At 35.8% G+C, this 20330-nt stretch overlaps 1 protein-coding gene across 2 annotated transcripts in view; it reads right to left on the bottom strand.

The window, feature by feature from the left end:
- The window catches only part of LOC129222150 (uncharacterized), a 28579-nt gene extending 13619 nt beyond the window's left edge, over positions 1 to 14960 (bottom strand). For both annotated transcript variants that reach the window (XM_054856607.1, XM_054856606.1), the window contains exons 1-2: positions 14798 to 14960; positions 4611 to 4766 (exon numbers count right to left, since the gene is read on the bottom strand). In XM_054856607.1, the coding sequence (XP_054712582.1) occupies positions 4611 to 4766; positions 14798 to 14889 (248 nt within the window). In that variant the 5' untranslated portion in view covers positions 14890 to 14960. The remainder of the gene's footprint in view (positions 1 to 4610; positions 4767 to 14797) is intronic.
- Between the last annotated feature and the right edge of the window lie 5370 nt (positions 14961 to 20330).

The following is a 20330-nucleotide window of genomic DNA, read 5'->3' on the forward strand; positions in this document are numbered from 1 at the left end:
CAATAAAGAATTTGCTTCTAAAACAGTCTTAGTCTAATAATTTGGCCAGCACTGTAGTTGTCTACAGGTGATACAGCTCTAAATTGAGTAAGGGAAGAATGAGTGTGCAGTTAACGAATGTCTGCGGTTCAAATTCGATTTCACAATCCATGCGAAATAGATTCCTCGGGGAAAGAATAGAAAGGCGCTATTGACGCACCTGTCTTCTAAGAAGAAATGAGCGAGCAGCTGGGAAAACTTGGACGCATTTGCATGCGTCAACGAGAGGTACGAGAGTCTTCTAGAAATTCCTGCCACATCAGCCACATCTTCGGCATAAAGAAATAGAAGGGCAAAAGTCACCATTAAGGTTGTTCGCGCGAAAAAAATGTTTTATCGCTTTAATGTCAAAACATTTTACCACTATCTATGAAAAAAGTAATTCTCACCAGAAAACTAATAGCGTAATAATGAAAAAAAAACATAAATAAGTATCAATTGAAAGAACATAGTAAAACATGTTTCTGGGCACATACAAGAAATATTTGTCCCCCCCCCCCCCACTCCCATTATCGCCAAATGAAGTCTAAAAGTCTGCCAAGATGTTATGACAAGTCGTCAAAATCAGCGAGTTTCGGTGAGGAATGGGAGACATCTTTCAAACTTAACTCTAAAATTTCTGAAAAAACAAGGAAGACCTTTTTTATTTTTAAAGAAGAAGAAGGCATGCATAACGCAGAAATTATATGTATATAATATACACTTTCATTGCATTTATCCCCTTATCAGATTTTTTGTAAAAAAAATTAAACCTAATATAAAATATTCGCAGAAAATATCGGAAGTTTTTAAAATCGACTTCGTACGTGCATACATACAGCCAAAAATACGCGTGCAGCCATTTTTTCTCAACTTTTTTTAATCTAATTTTTATAATTATTTTATTTTAATTATTTTTCATGCTAACATATAGATGCCTCAATTGCCTAATCAATTAATTCCATTTTCTAAAACAATCCTCATTTCTGCTTTAATAGTGCTTTATCAATACTTATCATGTGAATTTACGTTAAAGTTTTGGTTCTGTACATTTCTGGCCATGTGATGGCAGAAAATGTAAAACCATCTTCTTCATAACTTTTCTCTACTTTTTGTTTCATGTAGTTAATCGATATGGCAAGTGAGGCATCTCCATATAATACTTTAAGTGGTTTAAATTTGGACTTTTTGGCTCTGAATTTGTTACAAATTTAAGGAGCGAAGGCTCTTTCCCAGCGCATCAACCCTTTAATGGAAAGGGAGCAAAGTTCGAGAGGTTGTTTGCCCTCTCCACATTCCGTGATGACAGAAGGCGCGTGTTATTCGGAATGTTATCGGGATGACTGACCTCCACTTCTCAAATTTCGTTCCAAAAGTGCTTTTTAGGAACATTCTTTACATCTGCACGACACAAGAGTTTTCGGAATCGGTGACGTCACAAGATTCCGACGTCATTTTGAACGAAGCTCCTATCTGGCTCAACCGGCATTTGCTTGCCCCCTTTGTTTGTTGCCCAATGCCGCTTGATAAGATAGCCGTTGAAATGAATAATTAGTTAATAGCGGCACCAATCGATTGATATGTAGTTCCATAATTTCTCCTATTTTCGAATCGTGGCTTGATGTTTTGATGTGTCTGATATCAATTGAGACGTTCTGATGCTATCGACACAATATCAGGGACGCGATAAGAAAGAATTAGGGGTCAAAACCAACAGAACCCTTTGCTTTAAGTATACTGTCAGCAATAATTAGGAGTTTTATGCAATTCAAGAACGCTCCCTCCCCCCCCCCCCACCGGAAGGAAAAATCCGGCGAGTGACAGGTATTGAAAGGCCAGATGGGTTAAACGGTAAGGCGCCGGACTCGTATCTGGGGGGCCCCGGGTTTGATGCCAGCTGGGTGAAGATCCTTTGTGATCGCTAATGGGTACTGGGGCACGTTGATCGCAAAGTCTTTCTAGTTTTCTTTCGGGGGTGCTGGGTCAGGGGTTTCTCGGTCAGGGACAAAAAAAAACAGAGCTCTCGTCAGGCCCCATCCAACCAGGTAAACGACGAAAGGTGGTAGGTACGAAAACCCTGGAGCGTAGTGTGGTGCTAGTTATCGAAACTTTTTATTCAATACCAGGAACATCAGTACTAGTAACGAAAGTGACGATATTATAGTGTTATCGATCGTAACGATGAAATATATGTCAAAATGAATTTTGTATTTAAATGTTTACAGATAAAAAAAATGTTCTGTTTCGATTGAATGTCTCTTTTCTCTTCAGAGTACATCTTTTAGCTAAAATAAATGCTACGCAACTACACTATCAAAGTATTAATTAAATTGAGATGGCTTTAGAAGTGACAGCGATTTTAGGTTATTTTGCTTTATGTTTGGGACTTTGTTATGATTCGCAGTTTTTTACCAGTTGAATGTGTATGATCTGTCTCAATAATTCTCTGTGCTTTGTATTGCACATAAATAAATAAATTAAGGATAATGAATGCAGTATTTTACTAATAAATAAGTACAAGTTAATAAAATCTTAACCCTATACAACACAATATAGTTACTTCATTATCTTTCATATCATAGAGCAATTTCCAAACTGACCGTCTAATGTCATTTTACTCATTTTCAAAAAAAAAACTGCATTGATACCCTGTGTGTGTTTAAAAAAATGCTATTCTACTGTAAAATTTTACAGAAGAATAAACAAGTATTAAAAAAGCAACAAGCGGGCAGCAGGTTAGAACTCGGGATTAATTGTCTTCATATTGGCAATATGAAGGCATTAATTGTCTTCATATTGGCAACCGGCTTTGCTGACCATCATACCAGTTAGAACCCATCAAGTGGAAGAAATACGGGTGTTTTGTGCTTCGCACTATAAGTCACGTGATGTATCAAATGGCGCTGCAATCGATTATTTTTTTCAGTACGATTTACTGTAAATTTTTCGGTACTGTAAACACTCCATTTTACAGTAATATTTACCACAAAAGTTTCTTGAATTTGTAACATTCAACTCTCCTATTTCAACTCTCATTGTCTCAGTATTGATTCGATACGCTAAGAAGAAATGAACTTCTGATGATATTCACAAAACTCTTTTACAAACATTTGTAATAATCTAACAGTCTTCTTAGAAATCTGATTTTCTCAAAAAAAAAAAAAAAAAAATGGACTGTGATCATTCTTTCTCGTGGACCTTCAAACGATTTATGAAAATCCGCATAAGTTGTACATAATTTCACTTTTTAAAAGCATAATTTTCATTTGAAGAACTATTTGTTTGTTGCTGTTGTTTTTTCTCGGAAACAAAGGTTATGCAATTTTCTATTTGCTTTAATGTTGGCTGTGATGGTGATTTTTCTTGTGCTGTACCTGAATCACACAAGACTCACCAAAACTAAAATAGTTTATCTACAAACGAGCTGATGTGTGCATCACATGACTTCCTTTTTACACCAATTTAATGTTATTCCCACATCATTGGCAATTTTAATGTGATTCAATAGTTAACTCTCCAAATATCACCAAAGTGGCCAAATTAAAACCAGATTAAAAAAAAAAAAAACAAAATTTGTCGCCAAGTTGGCGACAAAACTTAGCGACCAAAAGACTGGCGATATATTGCCAAGTGTCCTCCAAATTATAAAACTACTTGAGTTTGCATCGAAATTAACAATGATTTCCTTCCAAAAAGGTACAAAAGACCCCTTTAGAAACACCGAATGCGACCAAAAGGGGAGCCGCACAACTAGACTCCACTAGGAGTCTACGTACCAAATTTTAACTTTCTATGACATACCGTTCTTGAGTTATGCGACATACATACGCATATAGACACATACGTACATACGCACATACATACGTACATACAGACGTCACGAGAAAACTCGTTGTAATTAACTCGGGAATCGACAAAATGGATAATTCGGGCGTCTGTACGTTCTTAGGTGTATATGCACGTGTGGTTGGGTCGAAAAAAAAAAAACTCTACATTCATTTGGGGGTGAGCAAAATGGAAATTAAGGTCGATTTTTGAGTGAAAATGTTTTCACGAGCACAATACTTCCTTTTTTTAAAAGGAAGTAAAAAAGAAAAACAACTTCTGATGTTGCTTTAAAAAAAAACGATGTGCTCTTATATGAGAAATTAGGACCCAAGTTATAAAAGTCGACGTCAGGGGGGAAGGTCGTAAAGGGATTTGATTAAGTCATATTTGTGACCTTTACCAAAAAAAAAACTGCATTATCATTCATTATGCAGAGTAATGTCATCAAAAGTCTTTGGCGACGATTCCAACAATCTCTTGAAAATTCATCAAAAAGCGTTTTGTCACCGTTGTTGATTTTCGAAATCAGCGTCACGTACGGCCACATTCAACAGCCGAGTTGAACCTCAATAAGACATTCCCCCGAACTGCCAATGGAAGCCTTCTGATTAGTCGCTGAAGGCTTCGATGGACGCTGGACGGTAGAGGTGTTTCAAATTATCATCAGCATATCTACTGAATGTTTACAGGCGGCTGGTGAATATGACCGGTCTTAATCATGCTGCTTTAGCGCCGTTAGGTAAATATTGTGAGATTTTACTTACCCTTTGTACCAGGGCTTGGGTATTTCGAAGGATGGAATGTAGATAGGTATTGGCCTGTAATAGAAAGGAAAACCTGCTCCGGCAAAAGCTCCACCGCCGAACGGAAACCCGCCGGCATAAGCGCCAGTGAAAGCTCCATTTCCGTTGAAGAAGCCACTGCAAAAGGCAAATGTGTAACTTAAGTCATGACATAATAATTAAATAACTATTAAAAGTATGAAAATGAAAAGAAATAGGGTAAACCGGGGCACGTTTACGAGAATTTTTTTCAATGAACTTTCTAATTTTTGTGTTTAAAATTAGGAAATGTTAAACATTGTGGTTTTATAAAGCAGTTAATGAAGTCAAAATTTGTATATTCAGTTATTGCTCAGCTGGTGTTTTTAACCGTAAATAAAATGTTTTTTGAGTCCAAGTCGGTTGCGTAAACTTGCCCCTAACACGAGGCAAGTTAACGCATCGAGTGGGGCACGTTTACGCACAATAAAAATGATACCAAGGAGTAAGTGGTATAGATATTTAACCAAATTTAAATGTTTTAGTTCTTTTAAAACACTTTGAAAATAGGAAAATCACAAATAATTAATTAAAGAACATTTTATAGGCTAAACTAAAATCATAGGGCTTATTGCTAATTAAAAACAGAAAATATTTAATCATCTTCTTCATCACTGTTAGAATTTACTAACAAAAATAAAGTATTTCTTTTCGCATGCTTGTCATGGGATTGCGTTTTGACATCAAAGACATTGAACCCTGTGTTGTCCTTTTTTCGAATTGTTGTGTGCTTTCAAACAATAGATGCAAGCACAGTTTTCTACTTCGTAAACAGAATCGTTCCTTAATTTCCTTTTTACAGAGTGTACTAACTTTTTCCCTGTCGTAGGTTTTGGTTTCATACTTTTTTCTTTGATGTCTTCTATTTCTGCTTTGATAGAAACTTGTAAATTTTAAATTAATTTTTCCCTTTTTTGCTCTGCCCATTTTGTTTTTTTCTTTGTAGGTTCTAACTGCTCTTGTCAGATGGCTTCTTTAATCGGAGTATCAGTTAGGGAAAAAAGGAGAATGCTCACAATACTTTCCTGGTTCCTAAGCTTTGATCCTACCTTTTCAAATGGTCTCAGTTGGGGTAGTCCATATGTGACGCTGTGGAAGGCTTAGTGGGAGAAATACTTGGATTATCGATAAGCCTTTTCATTATTTTGACATCTAACGTGGTTCTGTTAGTGTTTTGAACGAATGTTTTACCATCTTTGAAATAAAGAAAACGTATTACAGGCTGAATAGTGTATAAAATTAAAGCTGAACAGGCATGAAGACAACATTATATGATTTTAAGCAATAAGATACGAATCTGTAACTGAATTAAAATGAATGGTGATTTTAAAAATAAATAACCTGAAAATACTAATGGTTTGAGACAGTACAAAGCGAAAAAAGCGCCCGGGCCCGTTTAGAAGTAAGCCAGAGTAGTAAGACACAGTAAGAACGTGCGTAAATGTGCCCCGATGAAAATGCGTAAACGTGCCCCGTTGGCAGGTTTGGGTTTATTTTTAACGTGCAAGAAAATTTGATAACTTTTATACAATTATACAATAACTTAAATACAATTCTCAAAAAAAAAAAGGATAAAATTCTACTATTTTTTATATATTTATTTGTTTTTAACAAAGTATTCTTTTTTCGCAATAAGCTTCAAAACGTTCAACACAACATTTACTCTGCTCGGTAGAAAACAGATTTCTTCTATCCGCATGCTAAACCGAAGCTCGACAGATGCTAAAAAACTTATGAGAATATTTGCTATGGAGAAGCATTAATCTGGTATGACTGTTGACTCTAGATTTATTACTCGTTTTGAGAAAAGGGCACTGCGTAAACGTACCCAACGCGTAAATGTGCACCGATACCCTACCCGTAATATTTTGGGAAAGTTCCCAATAATTGAGCAACTTATTATGCATACATATACGTACGTATTTAAGGAGAATTATTATATTATTAGATGTTGCTTTGATGCTTTTCTGGTGTATAATTTAGTACCACCATTAGGGACTTTGTCAGGAGGGACGTCGTTGCCGGTTTTTGAAAACGATGATACTTGGCTCTCTACAAAGTTCAAAAAACAGCTATTGTGTAGCAGTTCTTCTTTATGCAATGCACCACCACATCTGTTAGTTGGTTTTGGAACTTGGAAGAAAACCAATGATCATCGTTTCCAAAAACCAGCGAAGATGTCCCACTTTGTCAGCTGTCCTAGTTGAAAGCAATTCTAAAATCAATTCTGTACACTGTAGATCACTTGATTGTGAAAATTGGTAGAAAATTCAAAAAATATGTTTCATTTGTCTTTTTTAAAAATACATACATTACTAAAAAAATTTCAAAAGTGAAATTTATAGATCAGATAATTTTGGATGCTCAATGGATAGGATGTTCAATGTAGTTCACCAAGCATAGCTCATATCGGGACCAAAATGTGATAAAAATGTCATAATATAATATTTATATTGCATGAGAGAGAGAAAAAAATGTACGCAAATAGCATAAAAGAAGACTATGAATCAAATCACGGGATTAATGCTAGTATCAGCGCTGACTTTGTAGCCAGAATCATAACTGTAAAGCTACCTGGTAATTTTCCCCACTAGTTCATGGATTCGTTTGTGGTTCAGGATGCGAATGAAGAGGAAGATCGGGGGCTGCAACGGGCTAGATTTTTTGGCCATCTATATCTGAATAAGTGTTTCCGAACATAGATAATTAATGACATCCTGGGCCAACCAGCCAACCATCTGCTTATTGAAAGACAAAAAAAAAAAGTTAAAAAAGTAAAATCTGTGACCTACTTCCCCCAATTAATTCTAATTTGAATTCCGAAACTTTGAATTCAAATTATGTTTTTCGCAATCATAAGTTGCGACAAGACCCTACTGATTAGAGTTATTGTTTCTAGAAACGGCTCCCCCCCCCCCCCAAGCATGTCCCTCCTCCTGGGTGGTTACGGGTGTATAATTGTGTGTGTAGGCTTACGTGTGTGCACGTAGGCGTGTGTATGTGTGTAAAGGCGTGCGCACGTAGGTTAGTGTATATGGGCATGCGTGTGTAGGACATGGACGCCACCGCCCAGCAAAAGTGGATTCCGGTGGACAGTGCTCAGGACCAGTCGCGCCGCCGCCGGTGGACGGTGGTGCTGCAGCCCTGGTCCAAGCTGAAAAAGGAACCGTAACGTCAAGGAAAGTCAAATGAAAGCAATAAGCAATCGTAATTGCTCAAAAAACATATTGAATTCAATAACTAAATTTATCCAATACCTCTTTATCAATATCCAGAGCAAGTACTATTTTCAGTTGTACTATTAAAATACAGTTGATGAATTTCGTTTTGAGGCTAACATACGTAAAATCTTATCGAATTATTTTATTGATGCAAATGAGTACACGTTTATTTGACCACTGCTGTCTAAGAGATATTCCTGTTTTTAATTTCATAGAACTTCGCTAGATTTTTGAATTCTAAATTTTATAAAAGCTATCAATCGAATTTTCCTTCCTCAAACGAACCGAGAACAAACATTTCTCCACTTTGTTTCAAAAGAACTCCAATAGGGTTTTAATAATGAACTCACCGTTTGTTTAGAACAATCAGATAGCTCCTGAATCATGAAAGATTGACTTTAAAAGCTTAGGAAACTTTCGGCTGGCGCTCTTGGAAATACACTTGAGATATACATTTTCACGTATCTATCATCCAACGTATGTTTTTCAATAGAATAGTGCGAAGTTATTCCATTCGAGAAGAACAATAGTTTTCTTCTGTAAACTAAAAATATAACCATTTTTTAAAGCAGTTTTTACCTTTATTTTAGTTTTTCGGATTTGTGTAATAAAGGAATCATATCGTCTTCTCGTCTACATGTGATATAAAAAGATTGGTACCAATTAGGTATGACCCTATGGGAGGGGTGCTCTTTGAAGTGTTTTTTAAAGATAATTTTGTTATACTTATTTCTATTAAGTTCTTTTTGGATGTAAAACTTGTGAAATACAAGTATGGTTTTGAGGTTGACATTCTTGAATTCCACAACAAGTTGCGTAAATTGGGATCTCCGGTCCCATAGTAATTGATAACGTACGAAATTCATGGCTGATCGAGTTTTTGCTATATAATGGACGGAAATGTTTTAAAATTAACTCAATCAATTAATTTTTCAAAACAATTTTCAAACTGTTTAGTTGCGATAATTAAGTTATTTTCAAAAAATGACTTGTACAAACTTTTATTTAATTGTTTTTCAGGTTTGGTTGGAAATAGTTAGGTATTATTAGTTTGGTTAGAAAAAGATACTGTGGAATTTCTAGAGGTTGTGACACCTCTTCCATGTACAGTGGCGTACTGGGTCAAAAATGTGTACCGGGAAAAACACTTGACCGGCGCCTTGTTCTATTTTCGCACCCCTCCCCCCTCCCATTCACCAAGTTCAACAAAAAATTAAACTTGATGAACTTGATATCCGAGGAGTAGATAATCTTCAACGCCCCAAGACAACTGAAACTTTTGCGCCCCCCCCCCTTTTTTTTGTCGAAATGAGAGAAAGTTTTTTACTTCCTTCGGTGATGGTAGAAAGAGGAGTGTTTTAGGGGGAGGGGTGGTTTCGAAGTTAGAACTTCTAAAAATTAAACTTTGGACGAGTTTTTTTATAAATAAGAAATGAGTAAAAAGAGGAATTTGAAGGGGAAGAGGATAGAGAGCGCTCCCTCGTCCATTTTTCGGGATCGAAATGTTAAAGTTCAATTGTTATCTACAACCATCCTAATAAAGAAGGGGGGGGGGGGCGGGGTCCGGGGCTCTCCCCGGGAAATTTTTCGAGATTGTAGCCCCTAAAACGCAGTTTTAGACGATATCTAAATATTATTCTAAAACTGCGATATCTAAAGATTATCTCTAGATTATCTTTGGTAATGTTACGGACTGAAAAGGTTCGATGATGCTCCCAGACCTATTTCGAAATTGAAACTTTAAAAACGCAATTGTGGATTATATCCTATTATTTTAGAAAGGGTGGTTGGATCTTCCCCGAAGTTGAAGCGGTAAAAAGGCAATTAGACTATTTGCGGTGATATTAGGGGAGGATAGTTTCGGGCACCCACTCTCGGGAATTTTTCGAACGTAACGCGTTTTTCGGTGTAAAAACGGCAATTTTTCGCAGGTGAAATCTTAAAACCACGATTGTAGGCCATCTTTGGTAATGCTAAGAGGACGGCCTTTTTTCCGAATTTGAGGCTCTAAAAACTTTATTTCAGTTGACTTTCAATGATGTAAGGGAGAGGAGTTCCCGAGAGCTCTCCCCCGAACCCTCTCGAAATTCAAACCCTTAAACAAAATTTAAGACGATCTTTAATGATTTTAGAGCGAGTGATAGGATCGTTCCCCAAGAAAGGTTTCAAGGTTAGCTTCTAAAACACAGTTTTTAGACGAGCATTGGTAATATTAGTGGGCAGAGAGGTTCGGAAGCTTTCCTTCGGAAATTTTCTAAAATTGAAATTCCAGGAAAAAATTGCAGACTATCTTCGACGATGTATTAGGCAGTTCGGGAGCTCCTCTCGGAAATCTTTTCAAAATTGAAGCCCTAAAAACGACCATATTTTTAGACCGTCTTTGATGATTAGAAGGGAAAGGAGGTTCGGGATCCTCTGGAATTTTTAGAAATTTAAGCCCTAAAAACGACTATCTTTGGGGATATTAGGGGGAAGGGAGGTTCAGGGACTTCTAGAATTTTTAGAAATTTAAGTCCTAAAACCGAAATTTTAAACGATTTAGGATGATGGGTTGGTTGCGTTTCTCGAATATTTGAGTGGGGCGCTCTCCTAGAAGCTTTTTGAAATTGAAGAGCTAAATAAGTAATTTTAGGCCGTCTTTGGTGACTGTAAGCGATGTGGTTAGGGAACTCTTCCTCGGAATTCTTTCAAAATCAAGATTAAAAAAACCCGCTTCTCGGCTACCTTTGGCGACCAAAAACGAAGGAATATAAGGTTCGGTTACTTCCCACTCTTCCGCTTTCTTCTCTCTTTTTACGTATTTGTTTTTATTATTGGTAAAAATGTAGTGGAAAACGCTCCCCCAGTTTTCTTTTCTAAACCCATTTGAGTGCTTTAGTTTTCGAAAGTGAAATTTTAAATTTCCAGCCTGATATTTTCATTTATTTGAAATACAAGAGTTTGCGACTCCAAAGAGAAAACTTTTCACATTTTGGAGTGATGTCTCTAGAGTCTTTTTTCCCCTCCACTTTATTTTAATTTAAACATCATGCCTCCTAAAACTCGGGATAAAGTTTTGATTTACCTTAACGTTAAAACATTCAAACACTGAGAACTTATTATTAATTCATTACATTATTTAAATCTCGTTCACTACTTTTTTTATACTTGTTTTGTTATTTTATTTTAACTTGTTTTCTTTTTAAAACATATTACAGCGGCCTACATAATGCTATTATGTTATTTATCTATTCATTTTTTTATTGAACTAAATCTCGTAATAGGTTTGTAACGATACGCTTTTTTTTTTTTTTCAATCAAAAGTGTTTGAAACGTATAATTTCAGCGGACTTCAGTTAGGTAAATTATTATGCAGGAACTTAGATATTTCTCAATAATATACGAATATTTCATTTTCTTTTTAAATTTGGCAGAAAAACTACTTTTTGTCACTTTTATTCCTTTAGTTCATTGATTATTACAATTTCAATTCTTAAAGATTGCGAAGATTTTCTTCTTTTTTCTTTTTCTTTTGCTGTTTTTAATCACTTTCAGAAATTGGCGGTTCCATTTCTGAAAAACTGGTGGATGTTGGCGACGGCCCTAAGCGCTTCTTCAAAAAAGTTTCGAAATTGAGGTCTTTACAAAACATTAAATCATCTTTAATAAAGTGAATACGGTGGTTCGTCCCCGGAAAGCTTTCGAAATTTAAAGTTCAAACATCGTATTTGTAGGCCATTTTTGCTGACACAAGAGAAAGGCATGCGTTTCAAAACTTTTCTGTGGAAATTTTTCGCATTTGAAGTCTTAAATGACATAACTGTATGCTGTCTTCGATAACTTTAGAGGACGGGATGGTGTTCGGGGACTCTCTTCTGGAAAGTTTTCGAGATTGAACAGCTAAAACGAAATTGTAGACAATTAATTATAATTTCGTGAAGGTAGGGTGGCTCCTCTAGTAACTTTCTGAAATTGAAGTCCAATATGCTAAATTTCAAACGATCTTTTATGATGTGGGTCATCTAGGTGCTATCCCCTGAAAATTTTCGAAATTGAAGTACTTTAAATGGAAATTTTGGCGATCTTTAGTAATGCTGGGGTAAGGCGTTGAGTTATATCTCTGGTATCCAAAGGAGCTATGTGCGTGTGTATGTGTATGAGGTTGCAGCCTCAATCCCCGTCCGCACTTAGTGAAACCGAAGTTTTTGCCTTTCTTTTGCTTCGTTGGAAGCGTCATTAAGACAATATAAAAATTTTTGACCTTAGCCCCTCCCCTTCCCCCATCAGGACTAAAAACTCTGGCTTTGTCACCGAGTTATAGAGAGATGGACGCCGTACGTAAGTTAGATGTCTGAGATAGGCGCCTTGGTTCAAAAAAATCTGGAAGCTACGGCATTATTCAAAAATTTTAGGGGAAAGGTTTATAGTTTCAACTGAGTTCAAGTCGGCGCTGAATGGCTACTTGTTGTTAGATTCGCGAATTGATACTTCAAATTTAAAAAAATCCCCTGAGATCATTTTTATTTTAAAAAAAGGAGGGAAAAACTCCGCAGCCATTTTATTCCTTGGGTGAAGGAGGTAGATTTGGATGGGAATGAAAAAAGCATTTTACATTAACGATTTTGATTAAACTGATGGATGGAGATAACTTTGATTTTAAAAAGGGATGGTACGTAGTTTTATGATGTTAAATCGTCTCATTTGTTCAGCTCATACGATAAATCTTATATACCAAGCGCCGCAATATCCGGTACAAAATTCATAAATAATAAATAAAAAAAAAAGACTGAGGCGCCGGCGCACTAATGCACCGGCGCACCGGGAATTTTCCCGGTATCCCGGCGGCCCAGTACGCCACTGTCCATGTAGGCCCTCAGTAGTGTTTAAGTCTCGCTTTTTCAAACAAACTTGGGGTTACGTTCAGGGACATGAATAAAGCAATAATCAAATAAGAGATGACTCTGTACAATTCCACACATGAATCGGAGAAATGATATACCAACCACGGACTCCACATTAGGGTGGTTCAAAAATATAATACATGTAAAAAAAAGACTCTCCTAGATAACAAGACACACCCACACACCTCAATATTTTCAGATGTGGATAGTAGTATAATAGAAGAATATTAGCTTCCTATTTCAACTGCAAAAGGATGCTCAACCTGATCATTAAAACTTATATTTTAATTCCTACTGTCAGCTCATGATCTCAGTATTTATATTTCTTGTTCAAATCTTGCAACTCAATTATCACCCAGCACCCACTTTCTGTGATTGAATTCTTTTGAAATTCGGAATGCGACCTTACACTCGATGACAATGCAATATTCTATAAATAAATTAATTAATTAGCTACTACTTATTTGTTAAACCCAATGTAAATCAACATTTTTGCATAAACCTTCTAATATGAGGACGAAAAAATGCTTGCAAAAATTAGAACAAATTATCTATAGAAGCCCTGGTTTTCTGGCGTCAGATACAATTTGTCCCAAGGTAATTAGAACATGAATTATAATTGTTTTTAACAATTTCATGCAAAAACGTAGGTAAGCTTTCAATTCAAAATTCATTGTTGATCACGGTCATTGTTAAAGAGTGCTTTTATTGAAATTTTATTAAAGCTTTCAGATTAGCATTATCTCCCCAGTTTCGCCGAAACAAAATTTCTTTTCTACCTGTTTTTCAGTTTAAATCATACATTTTGATATATTAAAGGGGCGAGGAAATTTTAAATGTGGGTGAAAGTGGGGATAAACCCATTATTTTCAAGTTTTAAACCAGTATAAATATGGTTTCCACGTGGGCAAAGCTTGACATACGTCGGAATTGACTTTAAAATTCTTTTTTATGTTTTACTTGTTGTATACTTATTGATAAACATGGCAGAAACCAGTAGCGCGATTTGGCCACGGGCATATGTAATAAATTCAAGGACTCGTGATATCTGCTCATACATTCATTGAGGAGGTTATCTTGTCCAAAATTATGCCTCAGACTTTCTTAGAAAGATGCGTTGACTGTTGTTTGCAAATGCGTCATTATTTTTCAAACTAATTTAATTGTAGAGCACGTGAATGCACGCTAGAAATTTTTTCCTGAGCGTATTGAAAAACCGATTAATTTTGCTTTCATGCACAAGTTTTTTCAGTTATCTTCATTATTAGGATCCTCACATTTCTTGAGAGGTGATATTAATGTCATTATCTGGCATTTATTCGGGCAAAACGCACTCTCATATAAGCAAAAAAAAGTGTTACGGTCATTTTCTTCCAGCACTCTTAAAAATGTTGAGACTTTGGATTTCAAAACACGTCAACGAAATTTTCAAAGGGGAAAAAAAAACAGCCAAACTCATAGCTGCTGCAAGGATGAACTGACGTTTTCAATTTACCCACGTTTTTCTCATGGTGCAGTAGCAGTGGAGAGTTTTATGCACTGACATTATTAATAATTAAGATTAAATTATGCAAAACTACAGGATTAAACTGCGCATAAAAATTTAAAAATCTCACTTTAAAAATAACGAAAAATTTAATAAAATTGTTCTCAAATGTGATCTGGTAATGCGAATCAGTTGTCATGTGATTTGTCAACATGAGGCTTTTTCTTTGACACTATCCAAAAAATACAGTGGACATTAAAAAAACTCAGGAAGGAAAGTTAATATAACATTGTCAAAGTATCCGAAAAATTAGGTTAACATTTCGTGACCAATGTTGTCATAAGAGTACGCGTGTGCAACCAATATCGGACTCAATTTTTCTGTACATTTTGTTCCTCGTGTTATTTTTATGTCACTATTGCACATTGAGGCAAAAATTTAATCAACCATAAAATTTAAAGAAAAAATGGGATTATTGAAAAAAATAAAATAAACAATCAATTCTAGGAACAAGAAGGGACAGTGATAGGAAAAGGTACTCACAATGGGTCGAATGGGGATCTCTTCTCCCTCGTGGGTAATGCTGCCGCACAGCCGATCGCCAGGGCGATGCAAAAGATCGCGGTGGCTCTCATCTTAATCTTCGTGTTCTCTAGAGGCGCGCGTTCAAACGATACGAGATTCGAACTCAGAGTGATGAGTGGGAGGGACCGATCTCAGCCTTTTTATCGTCTGCTGGGCACGCAGATGATAAGGACTCCGATTAGTTGGCAAACATGCAAACGCACGTTTCGCGCTTCGTTTAATGAGATGCCAACTAGTTTCGGGAAGATTCGCTATTTCCTTTCGCATTTGTTTACCGGGGGGGGGGGGGTTCTATTCTCTCCAACTTTTCTTCGATCCTTTCGTACTGAACCCCCACAACACAGTATCCCCCACCCCACCCCCATCTTTGTTTTAACAAAGATTTCGTATTTTTCTAGAAACATGAATTGCTTTGCTGATGATGTCAAAGTTATGGGGATTGAAGAAAATGAACAACAAGAAAAATAGCTTCAAGACGCGTTAGAAAATATTACTTAGTAAGCGGGTAAGTGGGGCATGGTAGTTAATGTTGGGAAATGCCAAGTTCTACATTTAGGTCATGGAAATAAGCATACAAGTTATTATTTACAGGGTTCAGTCATTAGTCAGGCAGAAACTCATTGATCTTGTTGTCTCAATAAATCAGGAGGGAGCTTATTCAACAGTGCAGCATTGCAAGAAACAAAGCCAACAGAATGCTTGGGTTTATCAATCGATCTATTTCAAACAAATCTAATAAGGTTCTTCAGCCTTTATATAGAAGTTTAGTAAAACCTTCTTTGGAGTATGCTGTTCAGTTCTAGTCTCCTTATCTGAGGAAAGATATTTTTTTATTGGAAAGGGTTCAAAAAAGGGCTACTAGGCTAGTAAGGGAAGTTTCAGAATTAGATTATGATGCCATACCTAAAAGTTTTAATATGAATAGACTGAAGGAAAAGAGAGTTAGAGGACACATGACTCAGATGTTGAACTTTATCCATATGAAAGATGTTAATTGGTTAAATTTTTAAACAGAAAGCAGAACGAGGGTGTCATTGTCTTCATGACCTATTCTATTCAAATCTCAGGTTAATCTAGAAATTAGGTAAAATTATTACTTTAGTAGGGTCATGATCATGGGCACTTGGAACAGCTTACCGGGAAAGACTGTAATGAGTAAGAGGGTAAATAACTTTAAGAGGACCATTGATCCTCGTTGGGGACTAATAAACTAACTAGGACCAGCCTAGCTGGACCCAGAGCCTGTCTTCACATTTGTATTTGTATTTATATTTTAAATCTGTTGACCAAGAAAAATAATGCCAGTCGGATTTGGCTCTGGCTAGGGCTATTTTTTGTTTTTATGATTAGGGCAGAATTTTCTTTCGTTTTCGGACCCATGAAGCATGAAGCTAAGGGAGAAGTCACTCTGCCATGAATTATTAAGTTTGGTCATAGTTTATTGACGATCGCATCAAAATCATTTTTTTTAATCCCGGTTGAATTTCTTAGTAAATTAGAAAGATATCGGTGATCTTCTGAGCTGTACTTTAATTATTCTCGGAAACGTGACGAATCATAACGGATTGTTCACAAATAATCTTTTGTCTCGAATCACACCGAACGATTCCAGGCAAGTGTTGCCAATTTGCTTTTTTTCCCCTTTGGATAAGAAGGGAAATTCACGGCAAGGTGAAATCGTTCCTTAAATTTTTTTACATGGGTTGATAAAAAAAATCAAGAAACAGAGGAAGAAAGAGAAAGATAACAAATCAAAAAACATAATGAATGTGAGGGAGAACATAGTATAAATAGCAGAACAAATGCTATGATTGTTCGAACTGTATTCATAAGCATTATTTTACAAATAGATCGCTTTTAGGTTAAATTTATGAAATTATATTACTAAATTAAATTTTAATATTGTTGCAGAATTGCTTGAAATATTTTAATTAAATTGCTTTTCAAAACTCTCATTCCCAGTCATTTTCGAAAATGTTTCTCTCGACTATTATGTGCAAGATCTGTGCTCTAAATGCCTAAATATCTGCTTCCTGCCACAGCGGCACAAGACCGCGCAATTAATCTGCGTAAATGCAATATTTCTTTATATTTCGGATTGTTAAATGAAACCGAGATACCTTTCCACATCTCCTCTATTTCTTTTTGAGCAATCACGATTGCTTATTGTTCTCATTTGACTGTTTTTTGGCATCTTTTGATTTTTCCCACCGCCACCCTCCGCACCATCACCGTCGACGGGCTCCTCACGATGCTGCACCTATAGCGAAAGTCATCTTCAGGTTGCATCCATGTCTTACACACACGCGCATACATACACAACTACACACACACATGCACACAGACACAAACACATACTCACACATACACCTACACAGACGTACACCTACTCACACATACACCTACACACACGTACACCTACTCACACATACACCTACACACACATACACAAACACATACACACATACAAACACATAGACACACGCATACATACAGACACCCACCCACACATACACACACACATACACACACACATACACACAACTACCCACACATTCATGCCTGCACACAGACACAAACACATATGCCTACACACACATACACATAACCCCTACACACAAACACATACCCCCACGCACAAACACACACGCCTACATACACACACTCGTGATTGCGAAAAACATAATTTGAATTCAAGATGTCAAAATTCAAATTAATTTTTTTTCTTTTTCTTTTCTTTTGCCGAGTTGATTTTTTGGTCAACGTTTAGCTTTAAAATATTTCCACTCTGCTATCATTGTTTTTAAACATCACTAGGAGCCATTGAAAGGTAAAAAATATTCTATCTGTCAAGAGTGATTGCTTGGAGCGTGTTCTCTCTCTCTGTCTCTCTTGGCGCTTGATTCGATTAAAATTCCGTTCTGACGTCACTATTGTCTCAAATGAACGATGTGCTATTTTCCTCAATCACATGTCTTCGGTCACCCACTTTGTGTCTTTAACCCTGTGATGTTTTCCGATTGGCCCTCACGTGCTTTCTTTTCTTCCTCAAATCACTTTCCCCCCTTTTGACGCAGGGAAAGGTTAAGTTCAAAAGCTTTATTATTCCAAGGGACACTTTTCATACTTTAATTTTTAACGTCAATTATTCAAATCAAATTTTAAATCTAAAAGTCACATTAAATTATCTCAATATGCTTCTCTGTAACATATTTTTTTTAATTCAGGCAGTTTGAAAGTAAAATATTGCCAGACATTTAAAGTAAGAGTTCCAAACTCTACCAAGGTACAACGTCCTATTGTACTTTGAGACACATCCTGTTGTACCATGGGAACCCTTCATGGTCAAGAAACAGCCATATACTCGAACAATTTTGAACCAAAAGCAAAAAGAAAAAAAAAATTTTTTTTTTCATAGTAATGAATTAAAGTATGAATAATCTCTTCTCTTTTCTTCTCTTCTCTATCTCTACATAGTTTAAAATGAAGTCTCCAAAAAGCGTCTGTGTGTTTGAACTCACAAAACTCGAGAACTACCCGGCCGATTGTGCTGACATTTTCAGTTTGTTCCTTTAAGTCCTGAAAAGGTTTGCAGACCAGTTCGAATAAAATTCGATGAATAGTTCTTTTTTTATTCCAATTTACTTCTAATTTTTATATAAATTGTCAAATATGAGGGTAAAAAATTACTTGCACATATTAATATTACATATCGTTAGAAAGGGTATAATTTTCCGCGTTCTGCGCAGTTTGTTTCAATGCTCTAACTTTATTACGGCGGGAGTTATTTGCGTTTTTAGGTCGAATTTTTTTAGGCTTAGCTGAAATTTAGGCACTACTTTATTCATTAAATAAATCAATAAAAAGTGAAGGGATTGTCCCACACCTTTCTTTTCGACGCCATTGGAAAAAGAGACCTTTTTTACTCCAGATCTAACTCGACCTATGGTCGAAAAAATAAGCTTTTATCTCGAAAGGAAAAAAAATTTACAATCTTTTTTAAATCAAGTTTAAGAAATCTCGATTCCATTCAAATTGTGAACCATTTTCTTTCGCATTTTAATTCCTTAAACTTATTTTGTGTTTCCATGGTTACGCATTTTAAATCCATCTTTCTGGATTTAATGTCTTAAAAGTATTTTAATATCTGTCGTCATTGTTTGGAAGGGAAATCATGTTTTTTTTTATTTATTTTTTACGCCTGATTGTTGAATATACGTCACTTGACACAATTTTTATTTTCAAGGTAGACCGGGCAAAGCCGGGCAACGCAGCTAGTGAATAAAAAATTGTAAATAATGAATTAATGAATTATTATCTAACATTAAGTTTGTTTAAAAGACTAAATCAGATTTGAACATTTTTCCATGTTCCAAAAAATTTCTTTATTATTAAGAACCATGCATATGTTTCACCTTAAGCCGTGTCCTAAAGTACAATATGTTTGGCTATCTCGAGTCTAGATGCACTATCATTATTTTCTCATAACCAAAATATTTAGAGTACTTCTCTTTCATAACAAAATAAAATTCAGTTGATTAGTTTTACAAATACAAAGACTGAAAATGAAATAAAATTGAAGAAAATATTCACTTTGGAGGCATGAAATTTTCTTTCTCTCACAAAATCAATTAAACTCTTTTGATGCTGATTGTTACTGTTGCCCTAGTTAGTGTAAAGGTTACTATTAAAGATTGGAAAAAACATGGCTGCTAAAATTAGAAATTAGCAGTGTCCCAAGGTACAAGCGTCCCAAGATGTGCAACACTCTCCCCTATATATGCAGTGGGTGGCAAAATTATTAGAGACACCACTCAAATTCTCGGACACCCCCCCCCCCCCGGATTGACTCCTTGCAATCCAGAAATTTCCCGAGCTGAAATAAGCGGGAGATTGGAAACCCTAGTATGCACATCGAAGTGGTTTTTCAAAAATTAATTTTTTTTCTTATTTTTTTATACCAATTTTAAGAACATTTTACCGAGCAAATTATCATAACATGGACGAGCAAATTACCATAACGTGGACGAGCAAATGATCATGACGTGGATGAGCAAACTACCGTAACATGGGCGAGCAAATTAGCATAGTAAATTGGCTAGAAATTCATCATCCATTATTTGTAAATATACAGGCGAACCAAATGACCTTTTGGTTTTTACTACGGGCAAAGCCGTGCGGTTACCGCTAGTATTTAATAAAGGTAACACTCCAAGCAAATTAACTCACAAATTATCACCTAGTTAAAAAGCTATAAATCGTAAGGAAACCTAGGAAAGTTTTAATGTTAATAACAAAAATTTTCAAATTGTATCGAACCTAATGTGTCAATGCATTTGAAAATCACCCATATATATATATATATATATATATATATATATATATATATATATATATATATATATATATATATATATATATATATATATATATATATACAGGGGCGGACTGGCCAGGTCTGCTAGTCGGGGATCCCCGACTGGGCCAACCG

The sequence above is a fragment of the Uloborus diversus genome, chromosome 5 (genome assembly GCF_026930045.1).
Source record: "Uloborus diversus isolate 005 chromosome 5, Udiv.v.3.1, whole genome shotgun sequence".
NCBI classification, from domain to species: Eukaryota; Metazoa; Arthropoda; class Arachnida; order Araneae; family Uloboridae; genus Uloborus; species Uloborus diversus.